The sequence below is a fragment of the Staurois parvus genome, unplaced genomic scaffold, assembly GCF_062004578.1.
Source record: "Staurois parvus isolate SC_StPar_1 unplaced genomic scaffold, SC_StPar_1.0 ptg001842l, whole genome shotgun sequence".
Classification (NCBI taxonomy): Eukaryota; Metazoa; Chordata; class Amphibia; order Anura; family Ranidae; genus Staurois; species Staurois parvus.
In genome coordinates, this window is record NW_028319638.1 from 528171 (window position 1) to 543814 (window position 15644).

General features: G+C 50.3%; 1 protein-coding gene across 1 annotated transcript; it reads right to left on the reverse strand.

The window, feature by feature from the left end:
* Window positions 1-473: 473 nt before the first annotated feature.
* On the reverse strand, window positions 474-14536 carry LOC149434085 (troponin C, slow skeletal and cardiac muscles). Its single transcript, XM_089664134.1, has 6 exons — window positions 14140-14536; window positions 5580-5610; window positions 5227-5373; window positions 3952-4066; window positions 2257-2393; window positions 474-710 (listed from the first exon to the last, which is right to left on the reverse strand). The coding sequence occupies exons 1-6, from the start codon at window positions 14161-14163 to the stop codon at window positions 679-681; spliced, it is 486 nt and encodes a 161-aa protein (XP_089520260.1). The 5' UTR covers window positions 14164-14536; the 3' UTR covers window positions 474-678.
* Between the last annotated feature and the right edge of the window lie 1108 nt (window positions 14537-15644).

A 15644-nucleotide genomic window follows, 5' to 3' on the forward strand; every position in this document is an offset into this window, starting at 1 on the left:
GTATATATATATATATGTATGCGTGTGTATGTATATATATATATATGTATGCGTGTGTATGTATATATATATATATGTATGCGTGTGTATGTATATATATACTCTATATACCTTTTATGGCAGAGTCGGTCAGTGGGAGACGATCTCCCGGCCGGCACACAGAGTGATAGCGCTCATGCGCACGGGGGGATTAGGGTGCGCTCAGGCACACCCCCTGCGCACTCCTATGTCTGTACAAGCTGGTGTGGCGCTCCCATCCTTTCCAAACTTCCACAAACTTCTCTGGGGGAGGGTCCAGCAAGAGCCCACAGTTGCTGGTGAGGACCACCCATCTCGTTAAAACGCCTCCGCCTAAGGTCCGGCGCGCTCCGGCGTCACAAAAATGGTTTCGTAAAAAAAAGATTTTAAACATATTATTCCTAAACCAATCCGTGCAAAGGAGCCGGACAGCTCCGCAGGGGTGGGACCCGGAGTGACAATCAATACTAAATATCTTTATTGCAACATCAAAATATTACAGGGACATTCACAGGAGTTGGGGGAGGGGTCACAAGGGGCAGTTGAGTTTTTTTTGTTTTTTTTTGGGGGGGGGGGTTGGGGGGGAATCTTCATGGGTTTTAGATCATTCAAATCAGGTTCTGCAGAATTCAGTTTTTGGTCGATTTCCGGCGATTCGTTCTATTCCACTCCCTTCATGAACTCCAAGAATTCTGTGAAAACAGAAAAATAAAACATTTTTAAAAATTATTTGAATTTTTTTTTTTTAAAAAAAAAAGGGGGGGGGGGGGAATGATCTTGTCCCACCACTTAGGATGTTTATGATTTACCCAATGGGCTTTCAGCGTACAGAAAGACAATTTTCCATCCAGGAAAATGCATCGAGTAAAAAAAAAAAAAGTGGAAATCCTGACTCCGCCTCCAACGTTTCACAGAAAGAGTCACGGCTGAAGTTTATTCTGTATTTTTCCTACCCTGAATCCCCTCCCCCTCATGAATATGCAAATTATAATTTTCAATACAGTCTTTCCTTATTCTATATCCAGTGATGTCATCACTGGGTCTCTATGCTTATCTATGCAATGCAGGCAGATCATGGCTGGTGGGAGGGGCCGGCAGGGGGCTGTACATAGCTTCCTGAAAACATCACAGCCCCCTGCCTCAGTCCTGATGCAAGTAATGGGAGGAGTTATGCAAATAACAAAATGTCTTGATGGGTGGGAGTCAGTCTGGATTAGTAGGCGTTCCTAGGCAGGCTGTATTTGCATAAGTAACGCCTACATGTGACACTGAGTTGTGTAAAATAATGGGAGGAGCTATGCAAATAAAATGTCTTGATAAGTAGGTGTCAGCCTGGAGGAGTGGGCGTTCCTAGGCAGACTGTATTTGCATAGGTAACGCCCACATGCAACGCTGAGTTATGCAAAAGTAGTGGGAGGAGTTATGCAAATATCGAAATGTCTTCATGGGTGGGTGTCAGTCTGGAAGAGTGGGCGTTCGGAGGCAGGTTTTATTTGCATGGGTAACGCCCACATGTGATGCTGAGTTATGCAAATATAGTGGGAGGAGTTATGCATATAAAATATCTTGATGGGTTGGCGTCAGTGTGGAGGAGTGGGCGTTCCTACACAGGCTTTATTTGCATAGGTAACGCCCACATGCAACATTAAGTGATGCAAAAGTAGTGGGAGGAGTTATGCAAATAACAAAATGTCTTTATGGGTGGTTGTCAGTCTGGAGGAGTGGGCGTTCCGAGGCAGGCTGTATTTGCATAGGCAACGCCCACATGTGATGCTGAGCCTCCATGATTAGAAGAAATTTAACCCCATGAATGAAAGGGGCGGGGCCAGAGACAGTCACACAGGAGGTTCCCCCATTGGTCAGGAGAGCCTGGTATAGGGGGTGGGCCCCAGTGGGGGGTCCCCCCTTCTGCCCCCTATAGAAACGATCAGGTGACTGAGTTTGGCTTTAATGTGTTAGTGTATCTAAATCTGCTAGTCCATCGAATACTCTCCTCCCCCACCCTGACAATGCTGCTGCCCAAAGGTGCCCCCTGTGCATCTTCCTCCAGAGTGGGGGGCACTGTAATTCTGGAGGGGTGTTAATGGCTGGATACCGGGTGAAAACAGAAGGAAAACGAATGCAGCCGCCACATCGAAGGATGGGTAAGATGGAATGTGCGCTGTTTCGGGTTTCGGGTTTATTCCCGCTCAAATGTTTCCAGATGAACGAACGATTGGCTGAATGAACACAAATTACCATCATAATCGATTCTGCCGTCGTTGTTTTTGTCGCCGTCTCTCATCAGCTCCTCGATGTCGTCCTCGGTGATGGTTTCCCCCGTGGCTTGCAGCATCGTCTTCAGCTCGTCCAGGTCGATGTATCCGTCCGCATTCCTGCCAAACGGAGAAAAGATCATCGACTTCTAGAACACCATCGACTTCATGTCTACGTATATGGGGCCCCTCCAGGGGCGGACTGACAACTCATGGGGCCCCCAGGCAATAGGGGATCATGGGGCCCCTGTGTCCTTGCCCAAACTCAAAAAAGCCTATGAAAAAGGTACCAGGGGCATCTTGTGGGGCCCCCTACTGACCCTGGGCCCTCGGGCAGTGCCCGAGTTTCCAAATAGTCAGTCCGCCCCTGAGCCCCTCTTATATCTGCTCTGTCACCACACACAGCAGTCTGGGCAACAAAGAAACTGAAAAGATACAAAGACTCCCCCCCCCCCCCCACAGGTCCCCTCAGGAGAAGTCCAGGCTGCTCTGGGAAAAGACGGTGTGGGTGTTTCAAGGAGCACAATACGGTGATATTTAAACAAAAATGAGCTGCATGGCCGAGTTGCTAGAAAAAAGCCTTTACTGCACCAATGCCACAAAAAAGCCCATTGAGGCGTGTCAAGGTGTTGTCAGACATATTGTAACCAGGCTTATTTTGTGGCTTCTTTCTGGCAACTCCACCATACAGTTCATATTTGTTCATGTAGCTTGACACACCTCACCGGGCTTTTTTGTGGCATTGGCACACTAAAGGCTTCTTTCTGGCAACTCGACCATGCAGCTAATTTTTGTTCAAGTACACCTCACCGGGCTTTTATGCTTCTTACCGGCAACTCCACCATGCAGTTCATTTATTTTCATGTACCTTGACACTTTTTTTCTAGAACAAGCCCCCCCCAAATACCCCTCCTAGCACAAACCCTCCCCCCCCCCAATACAAATCTTCCCAAATCACTACTCCCCCCTCCCCCCACCATATTACTTTTTCTAGAACAAGCCCCCCCCCCCCGCAATTTCCCTCCTAGCACAAATCCTCTTCTCCCATTCCCCCCTCCCAACACAAATCCCACCAAATCACCACTCCCCCTCCCCCCACCATATTATTTTTTCTAGAACAAGCCCCCAAAATCCCCCTCCTAGCAAAAATCCTCTTCCCCCACCCCCCCCTCCCAATACAAAAACCCCAAATGACCACTCACCCTTCCCCCACCTTATTTTTTCTAGAACAAGCCCCCCCAAATCCCCCTCCTAGAACAAATCATCTTCCCCCATACCCCCCTCCCAACACAAGGCCCCCCAAATCACCACTCCCCCCTCTACCATATTATTTTTTCTAGTTTCTAGAACAAGCCCCCCCAAATCCCCCTCCTAGCACAAATACTCTTCCTCCATCCCCCCTCCCAACACAAATCCCCCTAAATCACAACTCCCCCCTCTACCATATTATGTTTTCAAGAACAAGCCCACCAAAATCCTCTCTCCTAGCACAAATATTCTTCCCCCATCCCCCCCAATACAAATCCCCCCAAATCACCACTCCCCCCACCAACCCTCAAATCCCACTTCCAGCAGAAATCCCCTCCCCCCAATCTACTCATCATACCCCCCCACCCCCCTTGTGCCCAGGGCAGCTGCCCCTCCTGCCCACCCCTTGTCCCCGGCCTCCACCACTCACTTGTCAAACATCCGGAAGAGATCGGACAATTCTTCCTCTGATTTCCCTTTACTGTCGTCCTTCATACATCGCACCATCATCACCAGGAACTCATCGAAGTCTACCGTGCCGCTCCCTGCGCCGGAGGGAAGGACAAGTATAAGAAGGCGGTAGGAAATGACATCAGCAAGCTGGACTCAACATCTTCAGAAACAACTAGTAACACCAATATTCCCAACCAAACCTCCTCGGCTCCGGGAGGTTGCCCTCCCCCCCTTTCATGACCATGTTTTGCTGTTCAGCACTGCACTACTTTCACCTTTGTACCCACATGACATCTATATCATTTTTTTCACACAAAGAGAGCTTTTTCTTTGTCAAACAAATGCTATTTTCTACTTTCTGATATAAAACATCCAATAGTGATGGCCTTGATGTGCCAATCAAACAGTTCGATCGTTCGTGTGATATTAGGGGGGAGGAACCAGGGCTATACTGATGGGGGGAGGGGAGGAACCAGGGATATACTGATGAGGGGGGAGGGGAGGAACCAGGGATATACTGATGAGGGGGGAGGGGAGGAACCAAGACCATACTGATGAGGGGGGAGGAACAAGGGATATACTGATGAGGGGGAAGGGAGGTACCAGGGATATACTGATGAGGGGGGAGGGGAGGAACCAGGGATATACTGATGAGGGGGAGGGGAGGAACCAGGGATATACTGATGAGGGGGAGGGGAGGAACCAGGAGTATACTGATGAGGGGGGAGGGGAGGAACCAGGGATATACTGATGAGGGGGAGGAACAAGGGATATACTGATGAGGGGGGAGGGGAGGAACCAGGGATATACTGATGAGGGAGGAGGGGAGGAACCAGGGCTATATTGATGAGGGGGAGGGGAGGAACCAGGGCTATACTGATGAGGGGGGAGGGGAGGAGCCAGGGATAAACTGATGAGGGGGGAGGGGAGGAACCAGGGCTATATTGATGAGGGGGAGGGGAGGAACCAGGGATATACTGATGAGGGGGGAGGGGAGGAACCAGGGATATACTGATGAGGGGGGGAGGAACCAGGGCTATACTGATGAGGGGGGAGGGGAGGAACCAGGGCTATATTGATGAGGGGGAGGGGAGGAACCAGGGATATACTGATGAGGGGGAGGGGAGGAACCAGGGCTATATTGATGAGGGGGGAGGGGTATCCGCATATGGTTAGAAGTGGCCCTGAGGACAGAGGAGCGGGATGAAGAAAGATTGATGTGACAAGGGAAGGGAGACAGAGAAGCACTGACCATCCTCATCCACCTCGTCGATCATCTCCTGCAGCTCCTCGGGGGTGGGGTTCTGGCCCAGCATCCTCATGACTTTCCCCAGCTCCTTGGTGCTGATGCAGCCGTCCTCCGCATCTTGTACGAAAATGTCGAAAGCCGCTCTGAATTCTGGGAGATAAAGACCCGGGGAGGGGGGGGGGGGTTAAGAGGAGAAGATCGACTTATAAAATCGTTCAGAAGGAGATTTATACAAACGATATCTACAGATTTCCAGAAATGGTGCGTTAGACAGAAACACAACGTGATTGGTCGGGGAATTGGTAATGCGGCTCTCCCATTGGCTAGAGGCCCTTTGTATCTGAAGAGACACTCACCGTTTTTCTGTTCGTCCGTCAGTTGCTCAACCTGCAAAAGACAAAATAGGACTCAGAAAATATTGCAAAGTCAGGTTTTACCCCCCCCCCACTACACAATTCTACCATCGGGACTGAGGGGAGCACCCTGCCTGCCCCTCCCATCAGCCACAATCTGCCTCCTCCATTGCATAGAGAAGCACAGAGACCCAGTGATTACATCACTGGAAATAGAATAAAATAGGTAATGAAAATGGAAAGGGGGGGGGGGGGGCAAAGGCAAAATATAAGCATATTTAAACTGCAGCACCCTGTCCCCTGCCCCTCCCACCAGCCACGATCTGCCTGCATTGCATAGAGAAGTACAGAGACCCAATGATGACATCACTAGGACTAAAATAAGATCAGTGATGAAAATGGAAAGGATTTATTTTAAAAAAGTCATGGAGGGGGGAGTGGGAGGCAAAATATTAGCAGATTGAACTGCGGCACCCTACCTGCCCCTCCCACCTGCCACAATCTGCCTCCTCCATTGCATGGAGAAGCACAGAGACCCAGTGATGACATCACTGGGAATAAAAAAAAGGTATGTCATGAAAATGGAAAGGATTTATTTAAAAAAAACGTCATGGAGGGGGGAGGCAATAAATATAATTATTAATATATTTAGACGGTGACGGGACAGGAGAGCGCTAACAATGTGAAACGTGACCCGTCCGTGTTGCCCATGTCTAATCCGCACAGCTGTGCCCCATCCATTGTCATGCCAAGCCCGGCGTGCCGAGAGGGTCAGCGCTCTGCCGTGAATTCAGGATATGTTTGTCCACCATTAATACGCAGAGCCCAAACACGCTAATCCCTGGCGACCGCCTTCTATTCCTGGGCCCCGGAGAGGGATCAGCCCCGGTGGCTGCCTTCTATTCCTGGGCCCCGGAGAGGGATCAGCCCCGGTGGCTGCCTTCTATTCCTGGGCCCCGGAGAGGGATCAGCCCCGGTGGCTGCCTTCTATTCCTGGGCCCCGGAGAGGGATCAGCCCCGGTGGCTGCCTTCTATTCCTGGGCCCCGGAGAGGGATCAGCCCCGGTGGCTGCCTTCTATTCCTGGGCCCCGGAGAGGGTCAGGACTGATAACGGCGATGGCATGTCACCTTCCTCCTCTTATCTCTGTACTGCGCTCTGGTCTCTGCCACCGATATCAGTTCTGTGATAGAAGCCGCCAGGCTGGGACTTATATATAGACCTGGCGCTGATGGGATTGCCTTATGTAGACATGGGGGCCCCATGAGAAATCTGTACCTGGTGTACTAAGGGCCACATCAGACATGGGGGCCCTGCGAGAAATCTATACCTGGTGTACTAAGGGCCACATCAGACATGGGGGCCCTGCGAGAAATCTGTACCTGGTGTACTAAGGGCCACATGAGACATGGGGGCCCCGCTACTGACAGAAATCTGTACCTGATATACCAGAGGGAGAGAGGGAGGGAGAAAAAGGGGGAAAAGGGGGGGGGGAGAGAGATAGAAGAGAGAGAGAAGGGGGGGGAGAGAGATAGAAGAGAGAGAGAAGGGGGGGGGGGGAAGGAGATATAGGGAGAGAGAAGAGAGAGAGGGGGAGAGAGTTATCCCCTCATGTGATGACAGGTTAGGGGAGGGGGGTAAAGAGAGAGGGAGGGGGGAGAGGGAGAGAGAGAGAGAAAGAGGGGGAGAGAGCGGGAGGGGGAAAGGGAGAGGGGGAGAAGAGGAGAGGAGGGAATGAGAGGAGATCAGACTCGGGTAGTTGGTTCAAATCCCAACCATGGCACCACCTGCCTGGAGTTTGCATGTTCTCCCTGTGCCTGTGTGGGTTTCCTCCGTGTATTCCTGTTTCCTCCCACACTCCAAAAACACATGTTGTTAATTGGCTCCTGTCTAAACAAACTGGCCCTAATGTGTGAATGTGAGTTCGGGACTTTGGATTGTACGCTCCTCGGGGGCGGGGACTGATGTGAATGTACAATATATATGTGAAGTGCTGCGTAAATTGATGGCGCTATATAAGTACCTGAAATAATAAATAAGAGAAGACAAAGAGAGGAGAAAAGAGGATGGGAGAGGAGAGGTGAAGAGAGGAGTGGTGAGGATGGGAGAGGATGAAGAGAGGAGAGGAAAGGTGAGGAGAGGAGGAGGAGAGGTGAGGAGAGGAGAGGTGATGAAAGGAGAGGAGAGATGATGAGAGGAGAGGTGGAAGAGAGGAGTGGTGAGCAGAGGAGAAAAGAGAGGACAAGAGAGGAGATGTGAGGAGAGGAGAGGAGGAAGACAGAAGTGGTGAGAAGAGGAGAGGAGAGGAGAAAGAGAGGAGAGGGCAGGAGAGGAGAAAAGAGAGGACAGGAGAGGGGAGGAGAGGAGAGGAGAGGAGGGGAGGAGAGAAAAGAGGAAGGAAAGAAGACAGGATAAATAGGAAGAGTGAGGGAGAGAAATGAGAGGGGGAGGAAGGGGGCAGAGAGAAAAGAAGAGAGCAAAATAAAAGAGAAAGATGAGACATAGAAAGAGAGGGGCGAGAGGGAAAGGAGAGCGGGTCAGTTGAGTGAGACGGAGGGTTGGGGGGGGAGGGGGGTACAGAGAGATATAAAGAGAAGAGATGTAATGATGGGAGGATGGCGGGGAGGAAGGACGATGGCAGACAGTCCAATGAAGGTCACACATCAGCCGTCAGTTCTGGAATGGGACCACCAAGAAATAATCCGAAGCCTGTGAACTATGTTAATCCGGCTGATCTGTGGATGGCGCGGTTGTATGATGGGACAGGTGGAGGATAAGCCATTGTTCCATTGGTCGGATTCTATATATAGGAGCCCAGACAATGCCTCCACCCCCCACAATGCTCGGCCTGGTGAATGCTCGTGGAGGAATCGTTCACATATTGGAGATGATAAAACATGAGGTCGTCCCTTGCTGGGCCCGTCCATCGACTGATATCTCTTGGATCCTCGCACACTAGTTGTCCATCTTTGTTCCACATTGGCGCCCGATTTCCGGATGGTAGAAGCTTCGTGAAGACACATTGGCGTCCCATTGCCGGATGGTAGAAGCTTCGTGAAGACACATTGGCGCCCCATTGCCGGGTGGTAGAAGCTTCGTGAAGACACATTGGCGCCCCATTGCCGGGTGGTAGAAGCTTCGTGAAGACACATTGGCGTCCCATTGCCTGGTGGTAGAAGCTTCGTGAAGACACATTGGCGCCCCATGGCCGGATGGTAGAAGCTTCGTGAAGACACATTGGCGTCCCATTGCCAGGTGGTAGAAGCTTCGTGAAGACACATTGGCGCCCCATTGCCGGATGGTAGAAGCTTCATGAAGACAATTTGGCTCCCCATGGCCGGATGGTAGAAGCTTCGTGAAGACACATTGGCGCCCCATTGCCGGATAGTAGAAGCTTCGTGAAGACACATTGGCGCCCCATTGCCGGATGGTAGAAGCTTCGTGAAGACACATTGGCGCCCCATTGCCGTGTGGTAGAAGCTTCGTGAAGACACATTGGTGTCCCATTGCCGGGTGGTAGAAGCTTCGTGAAGACACATTGGCGCCCCATTGCCGGATGGTAAAAGCTTCATGAAGACACATTGGCGCCCCATTGCTGGATAGTAGAAGCTTCGTGAAGACACATTGGCGCCCCATTGCTGGATAGTAGAAGCTTCGTGAAGACACATTGGCGCCCCATTGCCGGATGATAGAAGCTTCGTGAAGACACATTGGCGCCCCATTGCCGGGTGGTAGAAGCTTCGTGAAGACACATTGGCGCCCCATTGCCGGGTGGTAGAAGCTTCGTGAAGACACATTGGCGCCCCATTGCCGGATGGTAGAAGCTTCATGAAGACACATTGGCGCCCCATTGCCGGGTGGTAGAAGCTTCGTGAAGACACATTGACACCCCATTGCCGGGTGGTAGAAGCTTCGTGAAGACACATTGGCGCCTCATTGCCGGGTGGTAGAAGCTTCATGAAGACACATTGGCGCCCCATTGCCGGGTGGTAGAAGCTTCGTGAAGACACATTGGTGTCCCATTGCCGGGTGGTAGAAGCTTCGTGAAGACACATTGGCACCCCATTGCTGGATAGTAGAAGCTTCGTGAAGACACATTGGCGCCCCATTGCTGGATAGTAGAAGCTTCGTAAAGACACATTGGCGCCCCATTTCTGGAGATGTATGGAACACAGAATAATGCAGGGCTACAGAAATATCATTTGGGGTGTGTTCAAAGATATGGTCAAGCCCCACCCACAAATTCCCCATGGTGACTGTAATGGAAGGGTTGTCCTGGACCCCCAGCATTGCCCTGGACCGCCAGCTGTTGGAATTGTCCACCGGAACCCGAAAAGTTAGTAAAACCGGGCTACTTGTGTTACTACCCTAAACTCCACCTGGAAATGAATTGTTCCTGTTGGGTGATGTTGGTCTTTAAATAGCCTCTTCCTGCAGCACTGTCACGGAGAGCTCCGTTCCCTTATGTGGTATCTAGTACAAGGAGTGAACGACATTTTTCCATCACTTCAAGGGATAGTAAGCCGGCCTGGGCAAGGGGTGGGCAGGAGGGGAGCAGCAGTTTAATGTAGGGATGGGGGCACCATGTGGTGAGCTCATCCTGATACAAGGCTGACAGGAGTAGTGACGGCGGTATCAGTACTCCTGTCAGCAGCCCAGCGCTGGTAACGTCCAGGAGAGAGCAGGGAGGAGGTGCAGGTTGTGTTCTCTCTCCTCTTCTCCTTCCTGTCAGAGCAGCTCTCCTGTATTAAGAGGCCAGAAGCAGTGAGTATAGAAATACAGGAGCGGCAGGGGCCTGGGGAGCTGGGGGTGGTGGGGGGTGACCAATTTTAGTAGCAGCAGTGGGGGCCAGGGGGCTCCCAATTTTAGTGGCGGGGGCAAGGGCCATGGGGGAAGGTGCTGTTAGTGGCTGTGGGCAACAGGGTCGGACTGACAACTCATGGGACCCCCGGGCAATAGGGGATCATGGGGCCCCTGTGTCCTTGCCCAAAATCAAAAAAGCCTATGAAAAAGGTACCAGGGGCATCTCATGGGGCCCCCTACTGACCCCGGGCCCTCAGGCAGTGCCCGAGTTTCCAAATGGTCAGTCCGCCCCTGGTGGGCACCCAATTTTTGTGGTGGCAGGGTGTTGGTGGTAGGGGTGCCCAGTTTAAATGGCAGGGGCTGGGGGGGATGTGTTGGTGGTGGGAGCCCAGTTTTATTGGCAGCAGCAGGGGTCTGGGGGTGCTGTTGGTGGTGGGGGGCGCCTAATTTTAGTGGCGTTGGCTGGGGCCAAGAGGGGGGTGCTGGTAGTGGCTGAGAGTGCACAATTTTTGTGGGGGTGGGGTGCAGGTGGTGGGGACGCCCAATTTTAGTGGTGGGGGCTGGGGGATGTGTTGGTGGTGGTGGTGGGGTGCCCATTTTTAGTGGGGCTGGAGGGGCCAGGGCGGGTGCTGGTGGTGGCTGTGGGCACCCAATTTTTGTGGAGGCAGGGTGTAGGTTGTAGGGGCACCCAGTTTTAGTGGCAGGGGCTGGGGGGATATGTTGGTGGTGGTGGGGAGCCCATTTTTAGTGGGGCTGGGGCGGTTCTGGTGGTGGGTGTCCAACTTTAGCGGCAGCAGCAGGGGCTTGGGGCGCTAGCGGTGGTGGGGGTGCCCAATTTCATTAGCAGCACTGGGGGCTGGGGGGGTGTTGATGGTAGTGGGGGGCACTCAATTTTAGTGGCAGCAACATGGGCCAGGGGGGGAGGGGTGTTGTGGTGGTGGTGGGGGAGTAGCCCAATATTAGTGTTGCCTAGGCACACAGTACACATTAAAAAAGCGCATAAATGTCATTTGGGTGCAACGTTGCATGACCCCGCAATTGTCAGTAACGCAACGCCGTATCACAAAAAATGGCCTGGTCTGGAAGGGGGGGGAATCCTCCGGAGGGCGAGGGGGGGGAATCCTCTGGAGGGGAGGGGGAAATCCTCCGGAGGGCGAGGGGGGGGGAATCCTCTGGAGGGGAGGGGGAAATCCTCTGGAGGGCGAGGGGGGGGAATCCTCCGGAGGGCGAGGGGGGGGAATCCTCTGGAGGGGGGGGGAATCCTCCGGAGGGGAGGGGGGGGGAATCCTCCGGAGGGGAGGGGGGAATCCTCCGGAGGGCGAGGGGGGGGAATCCTCTGGAGGGGAGGGGGAAATCCTCTGGAGGGCGAGGGGGGGGAATCCTCTGGAGGGGAGGGGGAAATCCTCCGGAGGGCGAGGGGGGGAATCCTCTGGAGGGGGGGGGATCATCCGGAGGGCGAGGGGGGGGAATCTTCTGGAGGGGGGGGGAATCCTCTGGAGGGCGAGGGGGGGGAATCCTCTGGAGGGTGAGGGGGGGGGAATCCTCCGGAGGGGAGGGGGGAATCCTCCGGAGGGCGAGGGGTTAAACACATTCATTGTAATTACAATATATAATGAGATGTGAATGTACAGTATATATAGCGCTGCGCAAATGATCGGCGCTCTACAAATGTCATCAATATAAAAATTAATCAATCGATTAATAAATCGACGGTTGTTTCCAACCACAGCGCCGACATAAAGCAGCACAGAAAACTTTTCTCGATCCGACCGATTTTCCGGCGGTTTTTGTTCAGAAATGACATTCGTTTTCAAAAGCAAGCAAAATTTTCAAACAAAATCTGTTCGCTCATCAAACGGACGAAGAACTTTCATACAAATATTTGTACAAATATTCTCGTCTGAAAATTGATACCTGTGTGGCCGGCGTGAGACACTTAGCAGCAGCGGCGCGCTTTTTGTGTCACCTGTCGTGACGGGGTTAAAAAAAAACAAAAAATAGTACAAAAACAGCAAATAATCTCTACTATAAAGGGGTTATACTGTGTATATATATATAAAGAGAAATAAATCAATAAAAAAAATAAAAATATATATATATGTATATGATTTATTTAAATTTTTTTATTTTATTTATGATTTATTTAATTCTTTATTTTATTAATATATATAATTTATTTTAGTTTTTATTTTATTTATATATATATATATTTTTTTTTTATTGGTTTCTCTTTATATATATATATATTTTTTTTTTTTTTTATTGATTTCTCTTTATATATATATATTTTTTTTTTTATTGATTTCTCTTTATATATATATTTTTTTTTTTTTTATTGATTTCTCTTTATATATATATATATTTTTTTTTTTATTGATTTCTCTTTATATATATATATATACACTGAAATGTATGAACAGTTACTGAGCTGTATTTCCTGACATGTAGACAAGTAATGCAGCCGACTAATCGATCTATGACAATAGTTGACAGTTACATCGATCATTTGTTTCGTACTGTCGCTAACGTCATTTTATTTATATTTCCGTCCGCTGTGTAGCGATTATATGGGATCCGCCGTTTTATTTATTTTCATCTGAGATCCTTTTATATCTCTTCTTATTGGAGGATAGCGGAGCGGACAGAGAATTTTCAGATGAATATTTGCACACGTATTCTCGTCTGAAAATCAATACCTGTGTGGCCGGCAGGGGCGGACTGACCATTTGGAAACTTGGGCACTGGAATTGGAAACTCGGGCACTGCCTGAGGGCCCGGGGTCAGTAGGGGGCCCCATGTGATGCCCTTGGTACCTTTTTCATAGGCTTTTTTGAATTTGGGCAAGGACACAGGGGCCCCATGATCTCCTATTGCCCGGGGGCCCCATGAGTTGTCAGTCTGCCCCTGGTAGCTGGTGTGAGACACTTAGCAGCAGCAGCGGCGCGCTTTTTGTGTCACCTGTCATGATGGGGTTAAAAAAAAAACCAAAAAGTAGTACAAAAACAGCAAATAATCTCTATTATAAAGGGGTTTTTCTGTGTATATATATATGATTTATTTATTTTATTTTATTTATATATATGATTTATTTTTTTTATTTTATTTATATATATGATTTATTTAATTCTTTATTTTAATAATATGCATAATTTATTTTAGTTTTTATTTTATTTATATATTTTTTTTTTCTTTCTTTTTTTTTATTGATTTATTTTACTTTTTATATATATATATACACACTGAAATGTATGAACGGTTACTGAGCTGTATTTCCTGACATGTACACAAGTAATGCAGCCGACTAATCGATCTATGACAATAGTTGACAGTTACGTCGATCATTTGTTTCGTACTGTCGATGACGTCATTTTATTTATATTTCCGTGCGCTGTGTAGCGATTATATGGGATCCGCCGTTTTATTTATTTTCATTTGAGATCCTTTTATATCTCTTCTTATTGGAGGATAGCGAAGCGGACAGAGAATTGTCAGATGAATATTTGCACAAATATTGTCGTCTGAAAATCGATGCGTGTGTGGCCGGCGTGAGACGTTTAGCAGCGGCGCGCGTTCTGTGTCACCTGTCATGATGGGGTTAAAAAAAAAACCTATAAAAATGACTTAAATAACTTTATAAATAAATACATAAATAAATGAGGTTATAAGTAAATAATGACATCAATCAATGCAGGAAATCATTCGCTGAGCGCAACACGGGAGTCCTCAGTAGGGAGATCCCTCCAAGGAGGGAGCGAGACTCACCGCAGCTTTGTAGATGTCATCCATGGCGGTGTTGGAGGCGAGGAGTTCGGTGAGTTCGGCGAGGAGTTCAACGAGGACTGCGGCAAGGAGTGCGATGTGGAGTTCAGCGAAGAGTTCGGTGAGGAGCTCAGAGAGGAGTTCGGTGAGGAGCTCAGAGAGGAGTTCGGTGAGGAGCTCAGAGAGGAGTTCGGTGAGGAGTTCGGTGAGGAGCTCAGAGAGGAGTTCGGTGAGGAGTTCAGCGAAGAGTTCGGTGAGGAGTTCGGTGAGGAGCTCAGAGAGGAGTTCGGTGAGGAGTTCAGAGAGGAGTTCGGTGAGGAGTTTGGTGAGGAGCTCAGAGAGGAGTTCGGTGAGGAGCTCAGAGAGGAGTTCGGTGAGGAGCTCGGAAATGAGTTTGGAGACCCCGGGACAGGCGGCAGTGGGATGACAATAGGGGGGCGGAGCTTAGTGACAAAGCTGGGTGACATGTCGGCTGATCAGGGAGATCTCGGCTCCTTATTGGGAAGAACAGACGACTAAACCCAACGCCTCGGCTCGGCTATTTATACTCGGCGGGGATTCTTCGGGTTCCTTTTTCTGAGCTGGGAAAACCTCCCCCCCCCCCCTACAGAAGGTCCATTGAAGCTACAGACGTCCAATGTGGCCACACACCTCACAATCTGATTGTACAATCTTTTCAGCGCGCTCACCCTTGGCAATGTGTTACTGCATTGCGGAGCCGCTCACTGGACACCCCACCTACAATTTGTGATGGAGACAGGTGATGTAAGGGGGGCACTCTGATGGGGACAGGTGATGTAAGGGGGGCTCTGATGGGGACAGTTGATGTAAGGGGGCACTCTGATGGGACAGTTGATGTAAGGGGGCACTCTGATGGGACAGTTGATGTAAGGGGGCACTCTGATGGGACAGTTGATGTAAGGGGACACTCTGATGGGACAGTTGATGTAAGGGGGCTCTGATGGGGGCAGTTGATGTAAGGGGGCACTCTGATGGGACAGTTGATGTAAGGGGGCTCTGATGGGGACAGGTGATGTAAGGGGCACTCTGATGGGACAGTTGATGTAAGGGGGCTCTGATGGGGGCAGTTGATGTAAGGGGGCACTCTGATGGGACAGTTGATGTAAGGGGGCACTCTGATGGGACAGTTGATGTAAGGGGGCACTCTGATGGGACAGTTGATGTAAGGGGCACTCTGATGGGGGCAGTTGATGTAAGGGGGCACTCTGATGGGACAATTGATGTAAGGGGGCACTCTGATGGGACAGTTGATGTAAGGGGCACTCTGATGGGGGCAGGTGATGTAAGGGGCACTCTGATGGGACAGTTGATGTAAGGGGGCACTCTGATGGGACAGTTGATGTAAGGGGGCACTCTGATGGGACAGTTGATGTAAGGGGGCACTCTGATGGGGACAGGTGATGTAAGGGGGGCACTCTGATGGGGACAGGTGATGTAAGGGGGGCTCTGATGGGGACAGGTGATGTAAGGGGGGCACTCTGATGGGG

Excerpts from the sequence above, each read along its gene's own strand:
- LOC149434085 (XM_089664134.1), bottom strand. The coding sequence starts at position 14,163 with ATGGATGACATCTACAAAGCTGCG. Across the intron at positions 5,611-14,139 it reads ATGACATCTACAAAGCTGCG|GTTGAGCAACTGACGGACGA; the intron begins GTGAGTCTCGCT and ends TGTCTTTTGCAG. Across the intron at positions 4,067-5,226 it reads CGACGAGGTGGATGAGGATG|GGAGCGGCACGGTAGACTTC; the intron begins GTCAGTGCTTCT and ends CCTCCGGCGCAG.